Source organism: Filicampus tigris, chromosome 4, assembly GCF_054856515.1.
Source record: "Filicampus tigris isolate MCC_2025a chromosome 4, RoL_Ftig_1.0, whole genome shotgun sequence".
Taxonomy (NCBI): domain Eukaryota; kingdom Metazoa; phylum Chordata; class Actinopteri; order Syngnathiformes; family Syngnathidae; genus Filicampus; species Filicampus tigris.
The window spans coordinates 27,889,187-27,915,446 of record NC_141220.1 but is presented as its reverse complement, the minus strand read 5'-3'; the positions used below and the strand labels follow the sequence as shown (position 1 = coordinate 27,915,446).

Below are 26,260 nucleotides of genomic sequence, written 5' to 3'. Positions count from 1 at the left end.
GTTGGATATCAATGAATATTAATGATCATTTTTTTTATGATTATGCCCATTTTGTAATCGTGGGGTGTAATCATCGTAATTGTAATTGAATTTCGATTCATTGCACAGCCGTATTAATAATAAAGAAACCTTGTGTTTGAATCACCTGTTAAATGTCGAGGTTCCAAGCGTGTTCGTTTTTGGGAAAGGACTACGATTACGACGACGTGTTCAAAGCCAACCAATTTATTCCTGACTGAGGAATCTAGACATATTTCCGAGTTACGGGTATCACAGCTACACCCAGTGTTGTTACCAGGATGCCAAGTGTGGGTGGGCATTAGTCTTACCGGGGGGGGGGCAAAAAATGTTACAATGCTCAAGTAGGTCGAAATCCAGCGTAGGGCGCCTGCACCTTAAAACGTCTTTTGTTTTCTCCTTAATTGAGATAACTGTTGTTGTGATTTGGGCTAAACAAATAAAAGTTGATTTGATTTGATTTGACTTAAAAGATATCCATAACTGAACAGTATGGACATGCAGGTGACTATGTATTTTTTGTTTGTTTGTTTGTTTTTTAAGGTGAAAGAGGATGTAACAACACAAACAAAGGTTAAAACTTAGAACACAACCGTAATTGAGCAGTATGGACATGCAGGTGACATTGTTTGTTTTTTTTTTTTTGTTGTTTTTGGGTTCTGCTATCAGAACTACATCCAAGTTTTCTTCACCCTAAAACGCCCCGAAACGAATGACAAGCAGACTGTCTGCATCCATAATAAACTTTGAGTACCTTAATTGTGCAAACATTATGAAGCACACACAGAAAATGTTCACACACGAATATATATTTCAGTCTGAAATCTCCACATCTGTACACGGATACTACTCAGTTGTTATCTGCGCCACGCATACTCTTGCCAAATGGCTTACTAAACTGCGCAAAAGCCATCCACGATCAGGTATATATGCTGCGAACATGTATTTTAATAGAGCCGTCAATTTACTCTTGTTTGTTTGATGTGACCAATTATTCCAAACGGCTCAAACTAAAGCACAGTGATGTATACAAAAGTATAGAGTAAAATACTACTACACTTTAAGGTGGCGGTCCCAGTTACAGCTGACCAAAGCCGTTGCGTTTGAAGGCGCCTGTGTGCATAATGAAGTGTCTTGTTGCTCATGTGAACTGTAACTGCGCCCGAACGCTGGACTCCACTTCCCATCGTGCACCGTGACGAAAAGCGGAACACTTAAGACATGGTGGAAAAATGTTGCCTGCCGCTTAATGACGGTGAGTTGATGAGTTTCTTACGTTGCTTTTTAAACGCCATTTTTTTTCCCATTTTCTTGTGTTTTACATGATGATACAGTATGACTGTTACTGTCTTTAAACCTGTTTGTGATGTCGTCTTTTTCAGATGGCTGATTTTACCATGGTTTTCTTCGATTTGAAGACAACAGACTTGAGTATGTAACTGTATTTGCTACAACGTTTTTTTCTTTGTTTTTTTCTTTAATTCATTTATTGAATAAATCCAATATTCATTCAATTTATATACCAGTGCTGTACATTTATATACCAGTCCTGTAGGCGGGTACGACGCTGTTGTTGACACGATAAGCAACTCGCGGCCCATGATTAATCAAACGATAATAATAATAATAATAATAATAATAAATAAACATTTATTATTTTTTTACAAACCCAAAGCAAAAAATCAATAAACCCTGGTAAACATTCGTTTTTTCGATTTTCACGAAAATCTGGGGGTAAATAGGGGAGGAAAAAAACAATCCCCCCAAAAATATTTCAAAAAATATATTTTGAAAAAATAAAAAATGGAAGGAAAAAACAACAAAATAAAATAGTCATTTCAGTTGAAACAACTTTAAAAGTTTAAATTATTTAATTGTCAGGTTCACACCACTTAAGACATGAATCAATAAGACACAATGAGGAGAGAAGACACTCGAACACAATATGGTCTTTTTTTTACTGCACAATTACAATTTCTCACAGCGCTTTGAAACAACCCCTCCACCTTCTCTCTTTTTATTTGCTCAGGGGTCCCTAATTACAAAGGTGTTCCAGCTCTAAGGGTGAGGGGAGTGAAAACAGTTGGAACACTCTGAGCTTGTTTTGTCTGTGTGTGTGTGTGTGTGCGTGCGTGCGTGCGTGCGTGCGTGTGTGTGTGTGTATAACATTCTTGTGCATGTGTGAATATGCACTCAGCGGACTAGTCCGAGATTAGAACAAGGTGCCACAGCAAGGCTAAGCATCCAATTTCTATCTTGCATGTTAGAAACGTGAGACAAAATTCAAGCATTCTTTCTGCATTATTCTCATATTATTGCAACCTTGTTAGTTAGCAGAAGTGGTCATTGGTCAGTGCGCTAGTCTGTCTCTGAGTTCGCGTCAAGTATTTCAGGCCCGCCCGGTCGGTCCGACTCAGTGAAACGGCGCCGAGAACGGACTTAGCAGTACCACGCCACATGCATGGTGGCACCACACCTGATGTGCAGCCAAATCAAGAAAAAAAAAATCAAATAGTGTTGTGTACCACAGAGCACAATGACGTGTGCCGTATTGTTTTTATTTCAACGATCAGTACACTGCGCGTGTGTGTGCGGCTGTTCTTTTTATTGATCGATTTTTCTATATTTGGCTGCATGTCTACTTGTGCAGCGCGTGATGTGGCATTATCTTCTCGACGCCGATTGGCTGTCGCCGACAAGGGATGGACTGGGCCCACGTGAGTCGGCCCGGTTGGTTCTATAAACTCTTATTTCTTTGCTGAAAATACGGGAAAGCCAATTTTCGCATGGGCAAAACGTAAAATATTTTGTTGAGTTGCCCATCTTACATTACTTTCCAAAGTTTGTTGCCTGGAATTATAAACGCACTCAACTTTTTTTTTTTTTCGTGTAGTTTTAAATTGTAATATCAACAATCACCACTAGACGGCAGATATGACTCGGTTGCGCTTACGCCGGGTACCGTACTGTCCTACACAACATGACAGGCCTCATGTGTTTGTTTTTGTGCGGATTTGGAATGATATGCGAAACAAACATAGTGCCTCAGTAATATTAACATTTAGAGTGAGTTGTTTTTTGTGAAAAATGCACCAAATGAGTTCTTGCACTTCATGTCGGTTTGCCGTTCATCAGTTTTGTGCCGTCCTTGAACGGGCAATTTTATGCAAGAGAGTACTGGGGGGGCGGGGGGGGGGGGCAGTATGTGGTTATTCTGTTGACTCTCCTTTGCCTGCAGACACTCGATGGTGCCACAACGGCAAATGCTTTGACGTCCCCATCCTTCAGAGGCTGCTGTGGAGATTCCACCACCTGCGCCAGTTCGGGAGAGTCGTGCTCTTTTGTCTGGACACTTTGCCGCTCAGCAGGAGAATACGCCCCGATCTCAAGAAGCACACATTGGAAGAGTTGGCTCGCGTGTACTGGAAGTCGTACAAGGGCCGTGATGCGCCGGAGGACGCCGGGGTGCTGCAGGAGCTCTACGATATTTGGGAGCCTGATGAGGATCTCATTCAGGAGTTCCTGAGCAACTGGTAGCGTGCCGAACTCAAAGGCCCCCCCCAAACCAGAACCGCCCAATAATTTTGTGGTCTCTCACTCAAGCCAGTCAAGTGTTTCTCGCTAAGTGGATTTTCACTTTGGCAGAAAACCTGCCATGATTCTGTTGGGTTTTTTTTTACACTGTTTTTTTTTTTGTTGTTGTTTTTTTTGTGAATGGGTGGAACTTGTGTCGTTTCCATTCTGGTTATTTTTGTGTTTTTGTCGTTCCTTGTCATTTTGAACTTGTGTGGTTTACATTGTTAGTACCTCCATTTTGTTTTATCAAAATAAAATGTAAAAATGTCTTGTTCCAAGCCCTCATGAGCCTTTGCGTGAATTTTGGGCGAGACTTACGGCATGAACCGCGAGTGGCGTTTTGTTTCAGCCAAGTCTTCTTTCTATGGCAGTGAAAGACTTCAAACCATGTGGCAACGCCAGATGTTGCAACTTAAAAGGGGAAGTCAATCCAACAATTTTATTTCCAAGAAAATGTTCTATGCGAGCCTACTTGTCCAAACACGCTCTTCTGATCAATATTGTGCGATATGAGTGAAGCATTAAAAGTCACCCGTTTTCAGCCATTTCAGGGGGCGGCCATTTTGTCACTTGCTGTCAACTGGAAATGACATCACACTTGTGTCGTGATTGGTTGTTGCTCACCCACTCTGGCGTCTGCCTTCTCATAGGGAGCAGTTTGAATATTCAAACTTACTGATTACAAATGCATTCTTACACCTAAATCGTCTTGGCGCGCTGTTCTCCTCCCAAGAATCTTAAAGCGGGCGGAGTCGCCCGTCCGTGTCCCCCCACTGGGCCGAACGGCCAGCCGTCGTACACTTGTCTCTCTTTATTTCCCTGAGAATGATCTGATTACAACCAGAGAAGTGTTGTATGGTATTTACATACCTGTAGGTGCCTGTTGCCTGGCAAGCCATTGTGCCTCCCTCCTTTGAAGATTCAACGCAACTGACCACATGATTTGATCGGCACCCATTATACAATACAACATCAAAGTTGGTTTATACATCAAATATACTTCACTGCAAAAAAAAAAATAAAAATGTCCCCCCCCCCCCCCCCCACTGTGGGCTATCAGTCTGCTGACCCCTGGGTCACAGATGTTAAACATTGTTTAGATAACTGGACCTTCTTTCCTGTGTCCCCTTTTTCACCCCTATTTTAGGACACCCCCGTGGGTCCAGATAGGCTGCAGGTCAACTATTAGTTAAATGATGATATCCGATGCAATGTTGAATTTATATTGAATTTATATCTGTATTGTCATACATGACACAAGTGCTATGGCCAGTGATTCTCAACCAGTGTGTCATGACCAGCAGGTGTGCCGCGGGAAATCATCCAAAATAAATTATTTTGACCCCCCCCCCCCAAAAAAAAAACCAAACACATTTTCTAATAAAAATCGAATTCTTTTTAAATGTATCTAAACGTATCCATGCCAACCATATATAACATGAGGCAAAACAATGAAATGGTATTCCAACAGATGACAGTAGGTCAACATAATTCACCTGTTTATCCACTTCTTGCGAATCGTCTTGCTAAGTAGTGTGCCGTGCAGATTTTTCCCTATGTGAAATATCTGCCTTGACTCAATAAAGGTTGGGAAGCACTGTGCTATGATACGCATTTCAAAACTGATACCGTGAAAACGAAACCATGTCCGCTAGTGGCTGTCACGGATGCTATCATTGTTGGCTCATTGAACAATCCTCATAGGGTTTGCTTGCTCTCTCTCTCTCCCTCTCTCTCTCTCTCTCTCTCTCTCTCTCTCTCCCTCTCTCTCTCTCTCTCTCTCTCTCTCTCTCTCTCTCTCTCTCTCTCTCCATCTCCCCCTTTCTCTTTCATTTCTCCTCATTCATTTAATATTTAAGAGCTGCTAGCTGTGTTTGTTTTAAAACACTTATGTGCAATACATTCTAATTGAATTACTATTTAAAGACGGTTTATCATTTTCATATAGGTTCAAACTGCACAATGCACCAGTGGCTTACAGTATTGTCCATACTTTCTGGGAGTATTTTTGGTAGTACTTGGTGTCAAAGGTTTGAGAACCGCTGTTCTGGGTTAAAAAAAACTAAAGACTATTCCCTATAACTAATGATAACCACACTAACATCATCACTGCCAAAGACTAATGTTTTTTTTTTGTCTTTTGACAGCCCAGACATTTAATGCCAGGAAACATGTTTATATATTTTTTCACATTTTTCAAACGTTAGAGTAAAAGAGGGTCTGAAAATGTCTGGCGGTGAATGAGTCAAAATAATGACCTAAGTCATATTTTGACAAAATGCTGGCTACCTCTGCTAAAATCGGCCTTAGTTAAACAGATCATTGAATTCTACGCCTGAAATGAAATTATTAATACACACTGTATAAGATGATCAGAATGTGGTTCAGTTTTAGGTGGGTTTTTTTTTTTTTCAAACAACTGAAAAGAAATACTTGGAGCGTTGTTTTAAGAGGGTGACGATAATGTAAATGATAACAAAAACAATAAATAATGTATTTTAATGGAATCGAGCAGTTAATTATGTATAAAACATACTACAAAGGGCTCAAAGTCAAGTACAACATAATATAGGATACACAAGTATCATATTTTGAAGTGCAAAGTCCCAAGTATGCCCTCGCGCACCATGGTGCAAATGTCTCGTCGCTCCCTTGAAATGCAGCTGCGCCACAGGAGCGTCGGACTTCATTTCCCGTCGTGCACCGCGACGAAAGCGAAACTAAAGGAAAAGCGCAGAAAAGTCGCCTGTTGTAAGGAAAACAACAGCGCTCGCGCTGATGTGTGGGCTGACCCGAGGGGGGGAAAGGAAAGGAAAACATCGTGCGAGTGAGTTTCTCTTCTTCGCAGATGAAAGTTGATTTCGACACGGGGGGCTATAAAAGCTGCAACTTTGACACTTGCTCGGCAGTCGACGCGAGACGCTTCTTCACGGTGAGTTGATATTTAGCTTCTTTGAAACGCCATCTTTTTCTTTTTATTGCTTTTGACGTGATGACGCGACTATTGGTGTCATAAAATGGCTTCATGAGTTCTTTCTCTCTTCCACAGATGTCTTACACGGTGGTTTTCTTCGATCTAGAGACAACTGGACTGGGTATGGCACATTATTGCACAATCATTAAAAAAAAATCGATTTCATGACTTTAGATTTGCAATCAGGGTCAAACACACATTTACGTTTATACGTATTTATTTTTTTCAATGCTGTTTTATTATACTATTCTGTGGCTTATTGTATTTCATGACTGTTTTTTTTTTATAAGAACAGTAGTCCTCCAACATTTTACAGTACAAACTCAAAAAGTTGTCCGACTGAGCTCTCCAGGTATTAACATTAAAATGTGGTAACGCAGTAGTATAGTAAGTGTTTATCAAAAGCGAGAGCGGTTCCATTCCTTAAAAAAAGTATATTTGACATCATTCCACTATAACATTATATGCAGCTTGAATTTAATGTGCTTAAATACAGGAAAATAAAAATACTTAAATGATTAAAAATGTAATGCACATAAAAGTAAAATAAAAATTGGCTTTCCGTATTTAATTTTAAAAAACTGTTCAAATTGAAATGCAAATGTTTTGTAGTACAAATAAAAAATAAACTGAACTGTAATTAAAAATGTGCTGTACTTAAAATGCAAAAAGTGTATTGTACTGAGTATAATTTTTTTTAAAGCTTTTTTCTCATGTTTTTTTCTAATTCATGTTTTAAAGTTATTTCTTCGATTTTATTTTGTATTTAATTCAGTGATTATCTAATATACCACTTAGACGGTGCCCATGTACCACTTGTGATACTTGTACCACATATTGGGAGTCACTGAGGATAAGATGTTCGGATAATGGATGGATGAGCTAATTGAGTGTATTTTGTGTTTTTAATATTGTAATTTTAATCCGTGCTTAATTCACTGTTTTTTTTGTGTACTACTGCATAGGGATGTAATGATATCCAAACGTCACGATACGAACCTTACGCTACGGGCGATAATTATCACGATATCGCGCGGAAATGACGATATAAAAAAGCTCATGATACTGTATAAAAACTCACAGTTTTGTAAAATAAAATAAATAAAAAGGTCATGATGTTGAAAAAAAAAAAAGCACTGTTACTATGTATTTTGTACATGATAACAGCAGTGACAAAAACAATAGGCTAGGCCAGTCATTTTATTGTCGTGTGTTCCTGTTGGCTCAGTGGCACAAAGTATCATGTTCGATTGTAGTTCACAAAGCGGGCAAAGTGTCATGTTTTTTTTTGACGGAGATGTGCTGCTTTTAATATGGGAACTTGACGACGGCGATGTTGTGGAAAAGTTTTTCCCCATGATGTAATTATGCATATAAATGTTTGACACCTGTGTTGGAAGAGTACCGATTTGACCTCAAATAATGATAATAACAATGCATATTATTCATGCATATTTATGATTTCACATATTTTTTACGCTGCAGTATAAGGTTGTGTTAAAGAAAATGACATTTTTTTGGTTACATTATTTATGCATATTTATGGTTTCACTTCTTTTTTAAGCCTGAGGTTAAACTCAAGTGAAGGAAAATTGAGTTGTTTTTTGGTTGCCTGTTCCTCAAACTGAAGCGCATACATACGCTGGTTTGTACACTTGCTGTTGTGACAAATTTGTCCTGCTCTAGTTTGTGACCAAAAGGGTATTGTAAAGGTTTTAGTCATGTTTTTTCTTTATTTTCATGTAGTGCCTTCATTCCAGCGGGGAAGAAGCGCTCACATGTTTCTTCCACTTCCACTTCCTGTTAGGAGTCAAAAAGTCTGTTGAGTAACTCTGGCCCTCATCCAAGTGGGAGCCAATGGCGCCGCAGCTCAAATTTCTGCCAATCCCGATCCAGTCGCGTGTGGGCCAATGAGAAGACTGCCCAAATATTACTTAGCCAATAAGGTTACACTTGGATGTGAACCAGTCGCAGTACAGCTAGACTGCACTGTCCCGTTATAGCCCAAATTTGAGATGATAAAACAAGATTACAGCCTGAATTGGAGTCAATCACATCACAACTTCCTCGGGAACCAATTCTGATTTCATTTCACAGTGAACCAATTCAATCCAAACTTTTATTTTAAAACAGTGCGGCACTTAAAGATGAAATGCAAATGTAGTTCACTTGAAAGTTACTTCCGCACGGATTGTCTTGCGTACAACAAGAAGGCGCGTACGTACCACTAGTCGGTTTGTGTGTGCACTGTGCACGTGACTTTTAAATAAAGTTTACAAAACCAAAGGCGCCATTTGAGTCCTTAAAAGAGCCTGTGATAGCTGTGAATGCGATATAAATAAAATTGTATTGTATTGTATTAGATTACAGTCCTCAAAAGTAGCCAATTGGATTGACATTTTCAGTTTTATCTTTTTAGCCCTTATGCCGGTTACAAAGTGGCGGCATGGTGCGTGCAAGGCGAGCACACAATCTGTTGTTGAGACGTGTGATTTGGACTAAACGACCTTGATGTGTCCTCTATGGGGACTCTTATGCCATTGTTCAGGTCACAGTGTTTTCCAAACTTTATTACACACCTCCACGCAAAAACGTCATCAAGATTATACTGAAATAATGATCATCTTAGCCATTCATGTGGCTAACATACTTTACATGTTTTTATAAACACTGAAGATAGATAGTCAAATCTTCAATGAAGCTAATGTATATTTTTGAGCATTACAGTTTTGGTCTTCAGTAAAGATAAAATATGTGTTTTTGTACCCAGTGAAGATTGTTTAATCTTGGGTGAAGCTAACATTTGTGACAATTTAGTCCTAAGTGAAGCTAACGTATGTTGTTGGGGTTTTTTTTCCAACAAATTGAAGACAGTTTAGTCTTTGATAAGCGGCCGCATGTTTATGGAAACATGTTTTTATTCACCTTGAAAACAGCTCAAGTCAGAGTCTAAATGTGGTTTTACACATTGAAAACCGTTTTGGTCCTCAGTGCCTAACGTGTATTTTTTTTGCAAACAATGAAGACTGTTAAGTCATAAGTGAAGCTAACATGCATTTTTTTTGTACACATTAAAGACAGTTTAGTCTTTCATGATGGTATGGCAGCGTAAATGTTTTTCTAAACATTGAAGATGAGTTAGTTTTCTTTGACGCTAGCATGTTTTGTAGCTTACACACTGAAGAAAGTTTAGTCCCGAGTGAAGCTAACAAGTATTTTTTTGTAAACATTGGAGACGGAGTAGTCTTCAATGAAGCTAACATATTTTGTATACACTGAAGACCATTCAGATTCCAAGCGAAGACAACATTAGTCTTCAATGAAGCTAACATACTGTACATGGTTTCCTACACATTCAAGAAAGCTATAGTCCTACGAAGCTAATGTAAGTTTTTGTACACAATGAAAATCGTATCGTCTTAAATGGAGATAACATACATGTTTTTATACACATTAAAGACAAGTTATTTTCACCGTAAGTGAAGCTAAATTGTCAGTTTTTTTGTAGAGCATAAAGACAGTTTAGCCTTCAGTGAAACTTCATTTTTTTGTAGACATTTGAAGACAGTTTATTTCTAAGTGAAGTTTACATACATATGACTATGACAGTGAATCTAACGTATACTGCGTGTTTAATTGCACATTGAAGACAGGTTAGTTCTATGTAAGGCTAACCTGTTTTGTTGTACACATTGAAAGATGGCTTAGTCTTCAATGAAGCTAACATGTTTTTGTTTTTTTTTTACGCAGTTTTGGTCCTCAATGAACCTAACAAATCTTATTGTAAACATTAAAGCCGCGGGTGAAACTAAACATGTTTTTGCACACAATTGAAGAGGGTTTTAGTGAAGCTAACCTATGTTTATGGTCTCTCCCGTGCCCGCAGACACTCAAAGGTGCAACATCATCCAGATAGCAGCCGTTTGCAACAATCGGGTCTTCAACGTCTACACTGTCCCCCAGTGCGCAATCACCGAGGAGGCCAACAAAGTCACGGGATTCTCGGTGGTGGATGGCTGCCTGTTCCGCCGCGGGGTGGCCATGCCCACCGTCCCACTCTACCAGGCTGTCAGCTCTTTCGTCGACTTCCTGTCTTCTTTCCGCGGGCCCGTGTATCTGGCCGCCCACAACGCCAACCGCTTTGACGCCCCCGTCCTTGGCAGGGTGCTGAGCGAGCTGTCCCTCCTGCAGCCGTTTGAGAGAGCCGTGTCCAACTACCTGGACACCTTCCTGCTCAGCAAGAGGATGTTCACCAATTTTTACAGCTACTCCTTGCGGTACATGGTGGACTACTTCCTGGACAAGACCTACGACGCCCACAACGCACTGGAGGATGCCAAGATGCTGCAGGAGCTCTTTAGGAAATGGAACCCGGGCAGGAATGCCGTGCATAAGTCCTTGATCTAGAGCACGTGTCAAACCTAAGGCCCGCAGGCGAGATCCGGCCCGCCACGTCATTTTTGGGCCGCTCATTAATGCAAATCGTGTAATGTTTCTTGCTGAGTGGATTTCTTCTTTTCACTTTGGAAAGAAAATCTGTCCCAACGTTGCATTTTCACTCACCTTTTACATCCATAATGAGGATTTTTTTTTTCCTCCCCACCAAATCCATTGTTAACACCAGTTAAACTATCTTACTCATTTTGCTTGTCACTATTTTCCATGACTTGTAATTTTATCATCTTTTTTTTTTTTTTTCAAACTGATTTACTGCCAGCCGTTTTCAAAGCGGAGTTTCCCATATTGCCAGCCGTTTTCACGCGTTTTGACTCAGTTTTTTAAGACCCACAAAATATTGGCCAAGCACCCAAAAAAAGTTGATTTTTTTTTTTTTTCTTTCCTTCTCGAGAAAAAAAGTTAGTTCCTGGCTTGTTCCGCTCTTTAGTAATCAGGAGTCGAACATGAGCTTGGTTCACCAAAAACATCAGTTTATGACCAAAAAGTGGAGAAAACATTTCATTTGTCCTTAAATATGGCAAGCAGAGTAGAACTCGCCGGTATGGCTTGAGTTGAACGTCAGTGACTTTTTTTACATGGCCTTCACTGTTGTATTCACTCCATGAACGCCTGGGTGGATGATTTCAAAATATTTGTAATAACATTGAAATGCAGGCGCATTTTTGTACGTGTGTGATGAGGTGGCGATAAATTTGATTTTCACAGTCAGAGCGGTCCTCTGAGGGACGATGTTGCCTGCGATGAAAATGCATTTGAGCCCACATCACAGCACTGCTTGCCGTCTTCTCTTCGTCATATGACTGCATCATGGCCCAATTTTGTATTTCCAGGATTCCGCGGACCAAATAGAGAGCAGGTGTCGAGCTCAAGGCCTGTGGGCCAAATCTGACCCTTCACGTCATTTTATGCCCGCAAAAGATTGTCACCATTTTTTTTTTCCATCCTAAAAACGATTGATAATCAAATGCAGGGACAATCAGGTGATTTTAGGTTTCCCACGTGAGACAAATTCCGTCAGGGACGAGTGCAGCTCAGCTTCTGGCTAGCGTCTGTCACGGCTAGCGATGTCGTTGTTTGAAAAAGGCGGATGTGAATATCACTGTAGCACTTTCCTAAACAGAAAACACATGCTGTTGATGTTTCATTTGAAACGGCATGAAATCCAGTCCATGGTAACACAAAATACAATCAATTCTTTTGCCTTTTGTTTATTTGCGAATATGGACCGAACCGCAACTGTAACACCGGGCCATGTTTCCAACTGTTGAATTTTGATATATCGTTACATCCCAAGGTGTTTGACATTTATGTGGTTTGACCGTTATAATCGGAGCGCGCCATCCAACCCTGAGGGCAACCACAACAGCTACGACGTTTCCAACGCACGTTGAGTCTGACACCTGTGAGCGAGAGAAAAGAGTGTGCCGCACAGTATATGTTCATGTGAAACAAAACAAAAAAAAGTATTTGATAATACTAAAAAAATAGATGTATTTGAAAAATTTAGCACAAGCAATAACGCGTGTGGAAGACATTTTTATACTCTTATTTGTGAAAGCATTTTGTTCAAAAGAAGTGTTGCTGCTACATGCACTTTCATAGCCGAGGATGTTGATTTGGGTGTGTGTGTTTGCGCGGGAAAACTATAGTTGGCGATTTCAACAGAACATAGAAACCACTAAATTTTGGTCCATAGCCGGATAAATGTGCAGAGCCCAGATTTCACTTTTGGTTTACTTGATATTGCACTATTCATAGCATATTTTATGAAACATTTATGCTAATGTAATCAGATGCTTTTGTGTTTTCATTTGAAATGGACTTTTCCAATACTTTTTTAAAATTCTATCATTAAAAGGCTTCATATCCACTGATGAGCGCATGTGTTGTGTTGTATGACGTAGAACAAAACAAGTCATGCTAATTTTGAAAACTATCTTAAAGTCAACCCAAACATATTTTTTTTCAAGAATATGCAGGCCCACTAGTTGAAGCAAGGCATTCTGGTAAATACTGCGTTTGTGGAATAAGAGTTCATCAGGCTCTGGTGGTTTGGATATGCCAGAGTTACCGAGGAGACGTAGAGTGAACTCCCAGTCAGCCTTGTTTTAATGTTACGTCACCTGGATTAAAGCCAACTCCGATTAAGATGACGTGTGTGCATATATTTATTAATATCCAAAGATATTACACTACCAACTCATATAAAAAAAAATATACGCAACACACACTATCTCAGTGTCTACAAACACAGTATACTGGACTTATGAATATGTAATATTTGTACCAAAAAACATGTAAGGACGACAACAACACTCAGTAAGATGTTAAAGCTGATAAACCTCACTTGTGTCACTACATTTCAGTTTGAACTAGTTCGCAGAATAACAAAATATCCTCTGTGATATGTCTTCACTATACAAGAAATTATGCGCAACATTTTTTCTTTTGCATGAAACACTACTTGTTTTTTTTTTTTTAGTTCTGTGAGAATACTTAATAAAAACGGAGCAACCAAATTAGCAAGAGCTATTAACAGTATCCATACATTTTTGTCAACGTGATGTCGGCGCGTAAACGGGATATTCAGAATGTTTCAGAAGTCGGAATTTTGACTTTAACCCGAATATTGACTGCATGGAAACGTAGTCACTATGGTGCTGGGGACAAAATGGAGGAGGGGGCACGGGCGTCGTAAAGTCGAAACGTTGGTCGCGTACGTCGTAATGCGAGGACTGCCTGTATTTCAAAGGATAAATCTGGAGACTGAATTTCACTTGGTCACCACTTGGAGGAGGCCAAGCGTCGTTTTGTAGCCAACAGCGGAGAAAAGACGAAGAAGAACGCTTCCTCGTTTGAAGTACAGTATTGTATTTGAAATAATGGAGGGACCGTCTGTTACCAAAGGATGGTGTTTAAAAGTTGCACTCTGGCCGTCGTCATGTTATAGGCCCAGTATTTAACAAGTGTCTATTGTATTTCTTCTGACTCCTTTTCAGCTTTTAAACGTACGTTTCGAAGGATCGTTTAAAAGCACGATGGAGACGTCGGGGTCAGTAGGCTCCCCTCAGCAGCCGATTGTTTTCTTCGACTTGGAGACAACTGGACTGGGTAAGAAAAGAAATTATGTGAGCTGGGAAGAAAGTATGGCAGAAAGGTGGCTTCAAAAATACTCTTTCAATATGCAATGCTAATGGATGAACAAACTTGCCATTTGTGGGGTCTCCTGAAAAGTGACAGTTTTTTTTTAAAGTACAAGGTTTTGGCCCGACGTCAGCGATATTGGTTTCTGTCAATTGAAACCTTATTTTTATTTTCTGGGATTTTCATTGGACAACATTTGATGTCATGAGTGTTGGAAAGTATTTTGGGGGGCGCCTAAACCATAACATTCACAGGAGTTGGAAAAACGTGGTTTTCATTGAATTTTTTTTAGGGGGTTGTTTTCGGATTTAAAAAAAAAAAAAATCGCAAAATTGGGATATGGTTTTCATTGGACAACACTAAGTCTGTGTGTTGTTTTTTTCTTTGTTATAAAATTATATCCCAAATTTTGAGATAGCGTAGTTTTCACTGGAGAGCATTAAATAAGTGAGAGAGTTTTTGTTTTGTTTTCAAGTCAGGCAGAATGCCTGCCTTCAAGCTCACTTGCTTGTCATTTTTTATTGTTTTGCAGCACAAATAAAAAAAATAAAATGACCGCGCAATTTAATTTGAGCGTTGTCTCCACTGTCAATTTGAAATGTCCAGTTTTTGAATGAAGGGATGGAAATGAAAACCATTTTTTAAAATCTGATTCATCGATAGGCAAAATAATTGAGATTAATTGATTTTTAAAATAATTATTTGCAGCCTAATACTAGTACAAAATGTACCTGTGAGGTGCGGGTATTATTTTTGTCCACTTGGAGTCGCTACCATCACATGCCTACACTGGTATCTGTATTGTTTTATGCGTGTGGTCATCATCAGGTCCGATGTGCGAGCTGGTTCAGCTGGCGGCAGTGAGCGGAGGCCGCTCTCTCAACCTTTACACAGTCCCTCGCTGTCGAATGGAACCGGGCGCCGCCAGGGTGACGGGCCTCAAGGTGCGCAGACGCCAGCTCTACCTGCACCGCCGGCCCGTTCCGACTAACCCCCTGCGGGATGTGCTGCTGTCCTTCGTTGCCTTCCTACGATCGCTCGGACGCCCCCTGCTGGCGGGCCACAACATCCGCCGCTTCGACTGCCGGCCGCTGGCCCGAGCCTTGGACCAGACGGGCCTCCGGGCGCAGTTTGAAGCGTCCATCGCCGGCTGCGTGGACACGCTGCCGCTGGCCCGAGAGGTGCTGAAGGATTGTGGCATGCGCAGCTTCAAGCAGGAGTACCTGGTGAAGGAGCTGATGGGCATGGACTACAAGGCACACGACGCTTTGGAGGACGTGCGCTCTTTGCAGACGCTTTACGCTGTGCTGCAGCCCAAGCTGGAGTTGGTGGCACGCTACACGTTCAGTCTGAGTGACGTGCGGGAGGTCGCCAAGGATGAATTGACCGGAGCTCCCAAAGGAAAGCGTCTGCTGCCAGGACAGCGCCTCCTTTGGCAGCACATGGAACAACCAGTGAAGGACACTGATGGGAAAGCGGCGTAGCGCCACAGAACTTAGAGTTGACATTGTCAACCAGGTCATGTTTTTAATTCAGCTCCTGAATTCACCTCATATCCAGATGAACCCGACGGCTTAATTTTTTTTACTGCCAAATTAATCTAATAAATTTTTTTAGGCTCTCAAATTGTTTTGTCTGCAGGTGTTGTCACCCCAACAATGTAGCCCCGTATGGCCTCCCAAAATGCACATGCCAGAAACCACCACTGATAACATGACAACTCTAGTATGTGGCTTTCTTAACACTGAACTTATTGTCGAAATTCTTTTGTGTTTTTTGTTGTTGTTTGGTTTTAGTTGGTTCAGTTGTCCAGAATATAAGAAAACAAAACCTGACACCTATGCAGTCCAGTGACATCACAAAGATTTTATTGAACCACTTTGACGTTGACTTTTTTTTTTTTTTTTTTTAACAGTTCCCATGCTACAGCAAGGCCTTGCTCCAAAATGCTCACAACCACGTTGGGATTAAAGTCTACAACAGCAACGACACTCAGAACAAAAAAACGAAAATCGACTTTGTGCGTGCAAAGTGCAAACTAGATTGTTAGCGTGTTTCCGTGACCGAATGAAAAGCTAAGCTACAGTGGAAAAAAAGTTACTGCCGTAACTTAGTTACATAATCATTTGCTAATCAAACGCAGGAGAAACATTTCAACTGACAGAATCGGAGCATGTCAAACACCAATGACCAAAACCAGAATCATCAGTCAAATAAAAACTTCCAGCTGGTTGGAAGAACAAAGTGCACTTCTTGGCCATAGGTAACAGGCAGTAGAACAGAATGATCGGAATGGCAACAATTTAAGAACACATCAAGTTCACCTCATGTTTGTATGTTTTGACAAGGACAAGCTATACAAAATATTCAAAACTGAGCGACAGTATATTATAAAACTTGATGCAGCATTAAAGTACTTCAACTTCGTAAACCTTTGCCCTTGTTGCTCATGCTTTTCTGGATTTGTTCTAAAGTAGCAAATATTTCCTGTATTAATTTTTTTCTTTTCATTAATACAGTAGAACCCCCCCCCACCCCAAAGAGGACGCGTGTGACGATAACCAGAGAATTGGAGCTGTGGAAATTGACCACAGAAGCTCGACAAAGCGGCGCATTTTACTGTTAAAAGGTGAGTATTATTATTTACGCTTGTATTACGGTTCAACGTGTTAAAATGAGGTCTGCAGCTATCGACTATTTCTAGAATCAATTATGCCGTTGATTAATCGGATAAAAATAGATTTTGTATTATTTCATGACAGAATGTGCACTTGAGGTGCAGATATTATTGTTGCCCGCTTGAGGTCGGCATTCTATATATTATCTGTGACTTTTGAGTGTGTGTGTGTGTGTGTGGCTTTTAGAGGGAGGGGTGCCTGGTGAGTGACGTGGGGGCCAGCGAAAAACTGTAGTAGGAAGTTTATTTATTTTTTGGAATAATTAATTCATTCGATTATTTCAGCCCAAGAATGTGACTTAAAATTTCTGAAGTCAACCAGCGTGTGTTCCACTTTGGAGGTTCCACTGTATAAGATGATTTTGAACAGGAAGTATTTAGTTAACAAGCAGTAGTCAATTCTCAGTACAGTCATCCAAACGTAGACGTGTGAGACATGCATCAAGCATCTCATCAACAAACAAGCTTATATGATCCAACTGGAAACGTGTACACGGCACAATTGCCCGTTCATAGAATGTACAAATACTAGAGGGTTCACATTTCCAAATTCAGCAGCGGCGATCGCACAGTAAATATTTCCACATTCTGCATGCACGCATTTCAGCATAATGTCACATTCCATTATGCATTCCTCGTCAGTGAACATTTGAACATTATGCCATATTTTCAACGTTCCGCATTCTATACTAGTGTAGATCTTTGTGCGCTGCAGTGTAAATATTTGTCTGCATTAGCATGTTTCAACATTTGCTGTACCGGTACAATGTTTCAGCATTTTGCACCATGTTTTCACATACAACACTCGCGTGAAAATCTCTTTGATCACTGATTCTTCACCAGTGTTTCAGCATCGATCTCCATTCCTGAACGTTTCCACGCCGTGCAGTAATGTCTTCTCGTTTGAGCCAAATTGACATAACGATGCGAACGTCATAACATCATTACTACTCGCGTGATGCGAACATAATTCTGCGTCAACGTTTTTGCCTTTTGAACTCCTTCAAATGATGCAGCATTATTTTCATGTTTCAACATCTTTCGGCATTGTGTCAAATTCGAAACCCCTCCCTTTTTCGAGAACGCGTGACGTTTCAGCGTTTTCGAGTTTCCCTTCAGCGTGAACATGTAGCAAACAAACATCCACAAAGAATCCAAAGTGTTCATATCCAAAGGAACGAATCAACCCTGTTTGACGTGAGGTCCAGAAGATGCTGAACTGTGCTTTTAAGTACCATCATGTGATGGATGAATGGTGAGAAAATGAAGTGTGCACTTCATGAAATAGTTTCTCAACATCAGCTGCTACCCGGTTGATCTTCATCAGCTCAGTGTCTGACAAAGTAAATTGTCAGCAATATATTCCCCCTGGCTTGAACCAGGGGTGTACGAGGACGCAACGGCCATTTTGACTTTAACTTGAATTCATTAAAAGGGCCGTGTCGACCTTAAAAAAAAAAAAATCTTTGCAATAAAATGTTCTATGAATATGAGTTAAGCAGCAAAATCCACCCATTTTGTCACTTCTGTTGCCTGAAAATGACATCACGGTTGCGCCTGGCTCGGGTAACGACCAATCGGGGCTCACCTGTTTTCTGAAGCTGAGCCGTGATTGGTTGTTACGTGAGCCCTGAGCAACTGTGATTTCTTTTTCAGTCGACAGCAAGTGACAAAATGGCCGCCCCCTGAGATGGACAAAAACGGGTGGATTTTACTGCTTACCTCATAGTCCACAAACGCAATATGAATCGGAACGTCGTGTTTCGACTAAGTGGTCCTGCACAGAACATATTCTTGCCTTTAACCCATTAAGGCCGGGAGCGCATAACTGCGTTTCTACCACCAGAGCCGGGAGCGCTGTTGCGTCTTTTTACTCTTAAATCCGGGAGAGCGTTTGCGTCATTTTCTTTTTTTTAATCCAATTCTCAGTCTCTTAGCCAATGAAATGCATGAGAATATACACGTGATGGTGTTGGAGGATGACGCGGAATTCTTTCGAGCATAACGGCGGATCGCGGGACCTCTAAAATAAGTAACGGCAATGATATAGACGACACGCTTGTGGACGTTGAACCAGTCGAACCAGTCGCTCGTGATAAATGGTTAAGATATGTGTTTGTAGACAATGACGCAATCAACGTCTTTGTAACAGAATACAGGATGGTAATTACCACTCTATTTTTTAATTTTTTTTTTCAATTAAAAATAGTGCTTCTCTTGCGCTGACACTTCATTTTTACATCTTCCATTGAAACAGTAAACAATAAACTCGGGCCTGTGTGAGAGCCACGTCCAAGCTCTCAAATTCTTTTGGAATGATGTTACCTATCTGCAACAGGGGCTGAGATATGAATTGTTTTGTAGGTGTTGAATTTCTGGGAGAACCTCAGGTTTAAGAGGCTGATTCTATAGTGGAGATGTTGAGCCAGGTGCTTTGGGCCTTAATGGGTTAAACAATTCATCGAGCAATTTAAATAGTTTAAATAAGTGAAAATAATTTGGTTGGCTACCTTGGAGTATGCCTGCTTCTGTTGTGCAGAAGGAACTGCCCAGCCCCGTAGGTCTGGTCAGTTTGCATGAAGATTCGTTTGCATCTAGTCATTTTGTCAATTCATCATTTTATGTATTGCATGACCTATGACTCCAACACCTTTTAAAAGGAGTTTGTGAAGATGATGTAACCACACGCATTTGCTTTTGCGAAGTAGTGAAGGCTTTTTGTGCAGTCAGGGAGTTGGTGTGAGCACTGATGCGTGGCTGACATGATTTAACGTTTTAATCAGTGACAGCCAAATATATGATTGATTTTTTTTTTTTTTTTTTTTTTTTTTTTTTTGGAGCGTTGCCAAGTCAAATGTGTTTTTTATTTAATGCCGTGGGCCGCGGAAAAATAGGCGTCAGGCCACAAATGGCCCCCGGACTGTAGTTTGGACACCGCCATTGTGCAAGTGGTCGTTTTCAGCAACTGACAAAAGTTGGTGTACACGATTTGCATGAAGGTAGCTAACGTTCCCAGTCGTAAATCACAAGAGTCGTCATCTCGCTCACGCCCACTACAGGAGGCAGCAGGCCCGAAACATGGTCAGACCCGACGGGGAGGTGACGTGCAGCAGCACGCTCTCATTGGCCGACACAAACACAACACTGCCCCGCCTCAGGCTGACGTCAGACAGCGCGGCGGCCGAGGCGGCGCTGGCGTCGCCTTCGATGACCAGCAGGATGCTGGCGCTGTCGACGGGCGCCAGCGTGTACTGCTTCATGGAGGCTGGCACCTGCACAAGGGACAAAACGAGAAGGCGGTGGGTCTTCCACTTTTACATTATGTACTACCTGAAAAAAATACTGAATTGAACTGTACTCGTGCAATGACTTTGACGTACCACTAGAGGGAGCCCAGCAAGCTAAGAATCACTCGTTAGCTTAATAGCAGAATTGCCCAAGTCATATTTGAGCGTTGGGGGTTCTGGTCGATTCTGACAAGGTCAAATTGCCCAAGTCATATTTGAGCGTTGGGGGTTCCGGTCGATTCTGACAAGGTCACTCCCCGTTATTGTATTACATATTTGCTTGCCATTCAGTTCGCTTCAGTTTTTCTGCATTTCTCTATAATAGTCCTTTTTGTTTAGCGCTAAACTCCAGCTCTACATCACATAAATACTAATATACAGGTAATATAACTTTTTTTAAATGCATTTATACAAACAGATGCCTCGCCTTCATTTGCTGTTGAATAAATAAGCACAGTGTGTTTTTTCTTCGCTGTGTGACAGTGCAGACTGTGTTTTCTCTCTGTTTTTTTTTGCAGGCCAGTGTGAATCATTTTAGCCACGTACGGTACACGCGTGAAAACTTTTAGAAGACACAAAAGAAAAAAAGAGCTTCCTTGTTGGAATGGACCCACTACACGAACGATATTGTGAGATTTCTCTCACCTGTATCCTCATGACGGTAAAGTCTGGCACCGGGGGGTCGTAGACGGTGACGCAAGGGTCCGATGCGTCCTGAACTGGCGGGAAAATCTTGGCGGCGGGAGGGCTCGGGCTGTAGTTGAGCATCTCACAAAGTGTGTTGACGTCGATGTACTTCGGGGTCAGGCCGGCTCTTACCGTGTTGTCGGAGCACGCCATGCACTCGATGCAATCTGATACCCCCCCCCCCCCCCCCCCGAAAAAGTTGATAAGAACGTATTTGGATGATTAGACGGCCGAAGGTTGATTGCTTCAGTCAGTGCAACGTTATCCAGTAGGGTTGCGAGACTTTTTCAAAGTTGGACACTTTTGAATGATAACTTTGGCCATCTTAACTTCACGTGGAAATTTACCGGAAACATTTGCAAGCGTTAGCTACTACTGACCTCCGTACAGGTAAGCGTGTGGTTCATTAGCTCCCAGGAACATGGCCTGGTTGGGATCCAAGAGCACATGGTTGAGGAAGTAGATGGAGAAGCAGCCGATGTCGCCGGGGTACTGGGAATGGAGGCGGAGCAGCAGCTCGCCGTTACTACTCGCTGTATCCCTGCCTGCCGCGCCTACGCAAACGCATGAATTATTGATAATAACACTTACAAGGCATTGGGTCAAATCATTTCTCCTTGCCAATTCCCTTTCAAAAATGCTTATCCTACTGGCTGTCCAACAAATAGCATATACTACTCATCCCCTGTTCCGGGCAGTAATATATATATTTAAAAAAAAAAAAAAAAACTTTTGGGACTTAAAGTATCCCTCCCACACGCTGTAATCAAATTGAAATGCATTAAACACACTTGGTAAACAGCAACACAGGTTTAAATGGTCACAGAAAAAAAATGGGGTTATCGCAATAGGTGAACCATAATATCGCGGGGGTTTACTGTAGCTCCAAATTTTGCAGCTTTTTAATCGTTTTTAATCGGAAACACAAAATATTTGTATTAGTTTTCAAATAAAAACTACAGATGTCTTCAGTACATGAACCCTAAATGTTGCTTTACAAAATACAGTTGTGTAAGCGCAAATTAATTTGTTAAATAGAATTCAACCCGAAAATGTTCCATGAGCCGTAACTAGTTTCAACACGGCATTCTGATTAATATTGCGTTTGTGGATTATGAGTTAGGCAGCGAAATCCACCCGTTTTTAGCCAGGTCAGCGGGCGGCCATTTTGCCACTTTCTGTCGACTGAAAATGACATCACAGTTGCTCAGGGCTCAAGTAACGACCAATCGCGGCTCGCCTGTTCGCCTGAAGCTGAGCTAAAATGGCCGCCCCCTGACATGGCTAAAAAAAAAAAAAAAAAAACACTTTCACTGTCTTTTAAATGAGGAAAAAAAAAAGGACATTTGTAATCTCGGTGACGCACTGCGCTCACCTTCTTCAGTGACTCTCTTGACCAGCATGTTGAGCTGATCCACAAACACTTTCTTCTCACAGTTCATCATCCTGGTGAAGCACTTCTTGAGTGCCTGCCTGGTGCGGCCCGCGTCACCCGCGCTGCACCGCAGCTCCTGAGCCGCTTCGTTGCCCACCAAAGCACGGAACTCCGGTACGGCTGATCAATAGCGTAAACGAGTTTGCATGTTTAGTTTGGGCGTTCAAACAATGAACTTTGCCTGTTTTGATCACTCTAAAAAGTTGGCCCAAATTGCCGTCAGACTTACTCTTGAGGAATCCGAGGATCTCCTCCACTGGCCTGAAGCCGCAGAGGCCCTGGAAGTGTGTGAGCGCGATGGCCATCTCTGGCTTGTGGTTGTTGTCCGGGTAGTGCTCTGGAAACTGAGCGTGGAGACGAGCGGCTAACTCCTAAATGGAACACAAAATAGTCAGTGGGCTCTTGCAAAACCAGGAACCCCCCCCCCCCCCCCCCTCCACGCCCCCACGCCAGCATATTTTAGGAGGTGCTTTTTCTCTAGTTTTCCCCCAATCATGCATGTTAACCCCTAACCCTATCTCAGAAGACAGAAAATCCCTGCGTGGACCGCCTCCCCGCTTGTGCGTGTATACCCTTACCCTGTTGGGGTGAGCCTGTATGGACAAGGCGGTGTTCACGGAGAGGACTTTGAAGAGGAAGGGCAGCTGGCCCTGAAAGGTGTCCTTGACCTTGGAGCCCAGGCATGCCGGGAAGTGAGCGATCCACTGACCCAGAGTGGTCTGCGCGATGCGGTTGTCCTTGATCTGGGCGTCGCCCTTTGGGTGGGCGCCCATCCACAGCTGGAGGAGGCAGAAATGACGATTCACGCTCAGGTTGCGCTGACTCATGCACTTTGGGAGCGCCTTGTTAGAGGCTCGCGGGGCACAAGTCAGAGGGATTTCATCTTCCATCACATGTATGGACACTAAATAAAATGTATACATTACTGTACTGTCTAGAACCTTTGACCATTTTTCACTGTGTGCAGATTTTCAAGTTAAAATGTGGCACCATGGCCCCCTGAAGCATAATTCAGCATGTCGTCGTGTGACTGTCGCCCGTGCAGCGTGAAAATGTCAATGCGCTGGTAATGGGAACTGATGACCTTCATAACAAACCCCACGGGGCTGCCTGAGCGCTAAATAAAGAGCGTCAGTGAACACAGTGTAAGTCACGGCCATATTGTCTTGGCTGCTTGTGGGCGGTGATGGGCGATATCATATTCGAAGTACCTCTGCGTAAGGTTTGCCATCCTCGATGACGGCCAACGAGTCCCCGCCAAGCACCAGTTTGGCCACTTCGCTGGTCAGCCCCACCTTTCCCCATGCATAGTTCTGCACCGCACAGGTCAGTGGAAACACTGAAACGGAGGCAAGGGGGATAGGCAATTGTTTTTTTTAAGAACTCTTTTTTTTTTTTTTCTTTCTTTCAACGGATGCTGCAAATTCAGGCTTTCTGGGATGCAAAAGTCCAGCAAAACAACCAACGAAATCTTGAAAGAACTGCTAGTTTTGTTATATAACTCTAACCCTGAAAAAAAGTACTTAGGTTTCGGTTGCACATGATTAAAAAGTGACGAACTGATGTAATTTTCTACTCTTTTCCGCAAATATTCAAATGTAAGTTTAACACATTTTAATCAAGTGCAACAGATGTACGTGTCCAAATTGATTAGATTGAAAGAAATGCTTCCCCCCCAGCATAGATGACATCGAGTGCTACATATGCTTCTTACTAGCCAAAGGTTTGTCAATTGTATGTGTATTGTCATGTGTATTACATTTGTTTTTTAATGTTTTGGATTAAATTGGTGGTCTGATTCCAACAACTTGCACTTAATGAAACGTGGCCTTTTTTTTTTTTTTTTTAAACCCATCGTCATTCAGCTGTTGTATTGTTTTCACTGAACAGATATTGTTAGCCCCTAGTCACTATAGGGCCTAGTGCCACCGTAATCAATAGTTTGCCACCGCAACTCTTGGAGCTCGATATCAGCGCTGGATAACAAAAGAATGGACAATAGTGGCGATAATAATACGTGACGTGGCACAATAAGGCACGCTCAGTTAACTCCATAGCCTACTTACTGTTTTTCATAGATTTATTGTGTTTCGGTCTGACTTTCCGACTTACGTACACATTCACATACACAATTGCGTCGTATACCGAGGTGCCTCAAAATATTTGCACCCTAGCATCGAGAGTCGCTTTGGCTGAAATGTGGTTGTAAATAAATGTTTATTAAAAAAGAAAAATAGCAGTTATGTGTGTAGCATCGCGAATGCCTTGATGAGGCGGAGCGATAGTTGGAGAAAAAACAAAACAAAACAAAACACTGGACTAAGCAGAGATTTGACCACAATGCACAGCGGTCTCCTCACACGGAACACACACGCTAAGCAAACACGGTGTCTGCGTTCATTGACCTCGCTGTGGTTTTAAAACAACAACAACGAAAAAAACTATCTGGTTAGTGGTTACTTCATGCGGATGTAACAGAGAGGCTAGCTAGCAAACCAGCTACCCGGTCAGTCAATGTGTTCTGTTAAAAAACAAAAACAAAAAAAACCCATCACTTTTCGCTTTACACAATCAATTTGGCTCGAGGGACAAAAGCATCGTGCGGTGGTGGAATGGTTGAACAGAGTTGTCGAGGTGATGCGGTGCTCACCTCTGACTTCTTCCATGACGGCGACCGAGCGAGTTGTCACTCAGCTGGTGGTGACGTCACGCACTTGCCAGAGCTTCCTCGACGCAGCTTTTAGTTTTCAAAATAATGGTTCAAGTCAAAAGTTCCCGTTTGGTCGTCTCTTTGAAATCAAAATATGGTTAAATGTAAATATATATTCAAAGGTGTATATGGTTTTAGGTTAAAACAATGAATAAGTTGAAGGAAGGAATAATAGACGATGGACAGGAAACTTTAAGAAAAGACAGATTAAGTACAGACGGAAGTGGATTTTCGTCCATCTGTGTAATCATCACTAACATGGTCAAGTCCCAACGAACCTCACAGTCCATCATTGACGGAGGACCGTTTTGCAGCAAACGCGACCCAGACTGCATTGACTGTATATGTACAGCAGGTGGCGGTATGCGCCAAAGAGAGAAGCATGAGTTACTCAGGCTGACCTAAGTAATAAAGTATCTTTGAATACAGAGAAATTATTGTGAGTTACGTTTTACATTTCTATTTTTATTTTTGGAAAGAGGACGGTTGCGAAATCCAAATGAATCCAAAGTGTTCATATCCAAAGAAACGAATCAAACCTATTTGACGTTACGTGCAAATGTCGAGTTCCAGAAGACACAGACCTTACCATCGTGTGACGGATGAATGGTGAGAAAATGGAACGTGCGCTTCATGAAATATCATCAGCTGCTACCCGATTGATCTTCACCAGCTCAGTCTGACAAAGTAGATATTTTTTCCCCTCCACATTTAAATCGCTTAAACCAGGGATGTGCAAGGACGCAAGGGTCATTTTGACTTTTTTTTTTTTTTTAAAAACAACAAAACCTTTAATTCATTAAAGTGGAAGTCAACCCCAAAAATTCTTTGCAATATTATGTTCTATGAATTTGGCTCCAGAGGATTTTATTTTGTTTTAATAGTTCAACATTTTTTCAATGTAGTTGACGTTCCTGCTGTGATTTAAACAAATAAAAAAGACTTACAAAAATACTTGCACAATACTTTTAATGGATATTTATGTACAGTACTCTTACTCGAGTAATTATTCAGTACACTGAAAAAAATGCTGTGCATCATTTACTCAATTTTAATCCTTCAAGTGATAGCACGAAATATAATCATCTGGATCGAGTCATCTGAATTCAATTCATTTTATTTTGTGCAACCACCTGACTAAATATAATTGAGTAAACTCAACCAGCATTTTTTTCAGTGTAGAACTACCCCTTTTTTTGTTTTTATTTTATCTATTTTTTACATCAGCCATAATCTAAAGTACACTTGAGTACCGTATTGCATATATGTTCGCGCCCCCTGGATTTGTGCGTGG

General features: G+C 41.5%; 4 protein-coding genes across 5 annotated transcripts; 3 read left to right on the top strand and 1 right to left on the bottom strand.

The window, feature by feature from the left end:
* The first annotated feature begins 372 nt into the window (after positions 1-372).
* Positions 373-3,872, top strand: LOC147149251 (uncharacterized). Its single transcript, XM_086028822.1, has 3 exons — positions 373-1,273; positions 1,401-1,449; positions 3,257-3,872. Exons 1-3 carry the CDS (start codon positions 1,268-1,270, stop codon positions 3,553-3,555), a joined length of 354 nt encoding a protein of 117 aa, XP_085884948.1. The 5' UTR covers positions 373-1,267; the 3' UTR covers positions 3,556-3,872.
* A 2,439-nt stretch (positions 3,873-6,311) lies between these two features.
* Positions 6,312-12,896, top strand: LOC147149250 (uncharacterized). The gene is made up of 3 exons (XM_086027791.1): positions 6,312-6,526; positions 6,644-6,689; positions 10,455-12,896. Exons 1-3 carry the CDS (start codon positions 6,443-6,445, stop codon positions 10,973-10,975), a joined length of 651 nt encoding a protein of 216 aa, XP_085883917.1. The 5' UTR covers positions 6,312-6,442; the 3' UTR covers positions 10,976-12,896.
* An 892-nt stretch (positions 12,897-13,788) lies between these two features.
* On the top strand, positions 13,789-16,601 carry plex9.2 (PML-like exon 9.2). The gene is made up of 3 exons (XM_086027790.1): positions 13,789-13,886; positions 14,026-14,137; positions 14,999-16,601. Exons 2-3 carry the CDS (start codon positions 14,065-14,067, stop codon positions 15,652-15,654), a joined length of 729 nt encoding a protein of 242 aa, XP_085883916.1. The 5' UTR covers positions 13,789-13,886; positions 14,026-14,064; the 3' UTR covers positions 15,655-16,601.
* A 476-nt stretch (positions 16,602-17,077) lies between these two features.
* On the bottom strand, positions 17,078-24,984 carry mpi (mannose phosphate isomerase). 2 transcript variants are annotated; one of them, XM_086027789.1, is made up of 9 exons: positions 24,907-24,984; positions 23,468-23,595; positions 22,835-23,035; positions 22,486-22,627; positions 22,197-22,376; positions 21,202-21,375; positions 20,954-20,988; positions 20,780-20,888; positions 17,078-20,119 (listed from the first exon to the last, which is right to left on the bottom strand). In XM_086027789.1, exons 1-9 carry the CDS (start codon positions 24,920-24,922, stop codon positions 20,013-20,015), a joined length of 1,092 nt encoding a protein of 363 aa, XP_085883915.1. In that variant the 5' UTR covers positions 24,923-24,984; the 3' UTR covers positions 17,078-20,012. The 2 variants fall into 2 exon arrangements, with proteins under 2 accessions (XP_085883915.1, XP_085883914.1); XM_086027788.1 differs by having other exon boundaries at positions 20,780-20,988.
* Between the last annotated feature and the right edge of the window lie 1,276 nt (positions 24,985-26,260).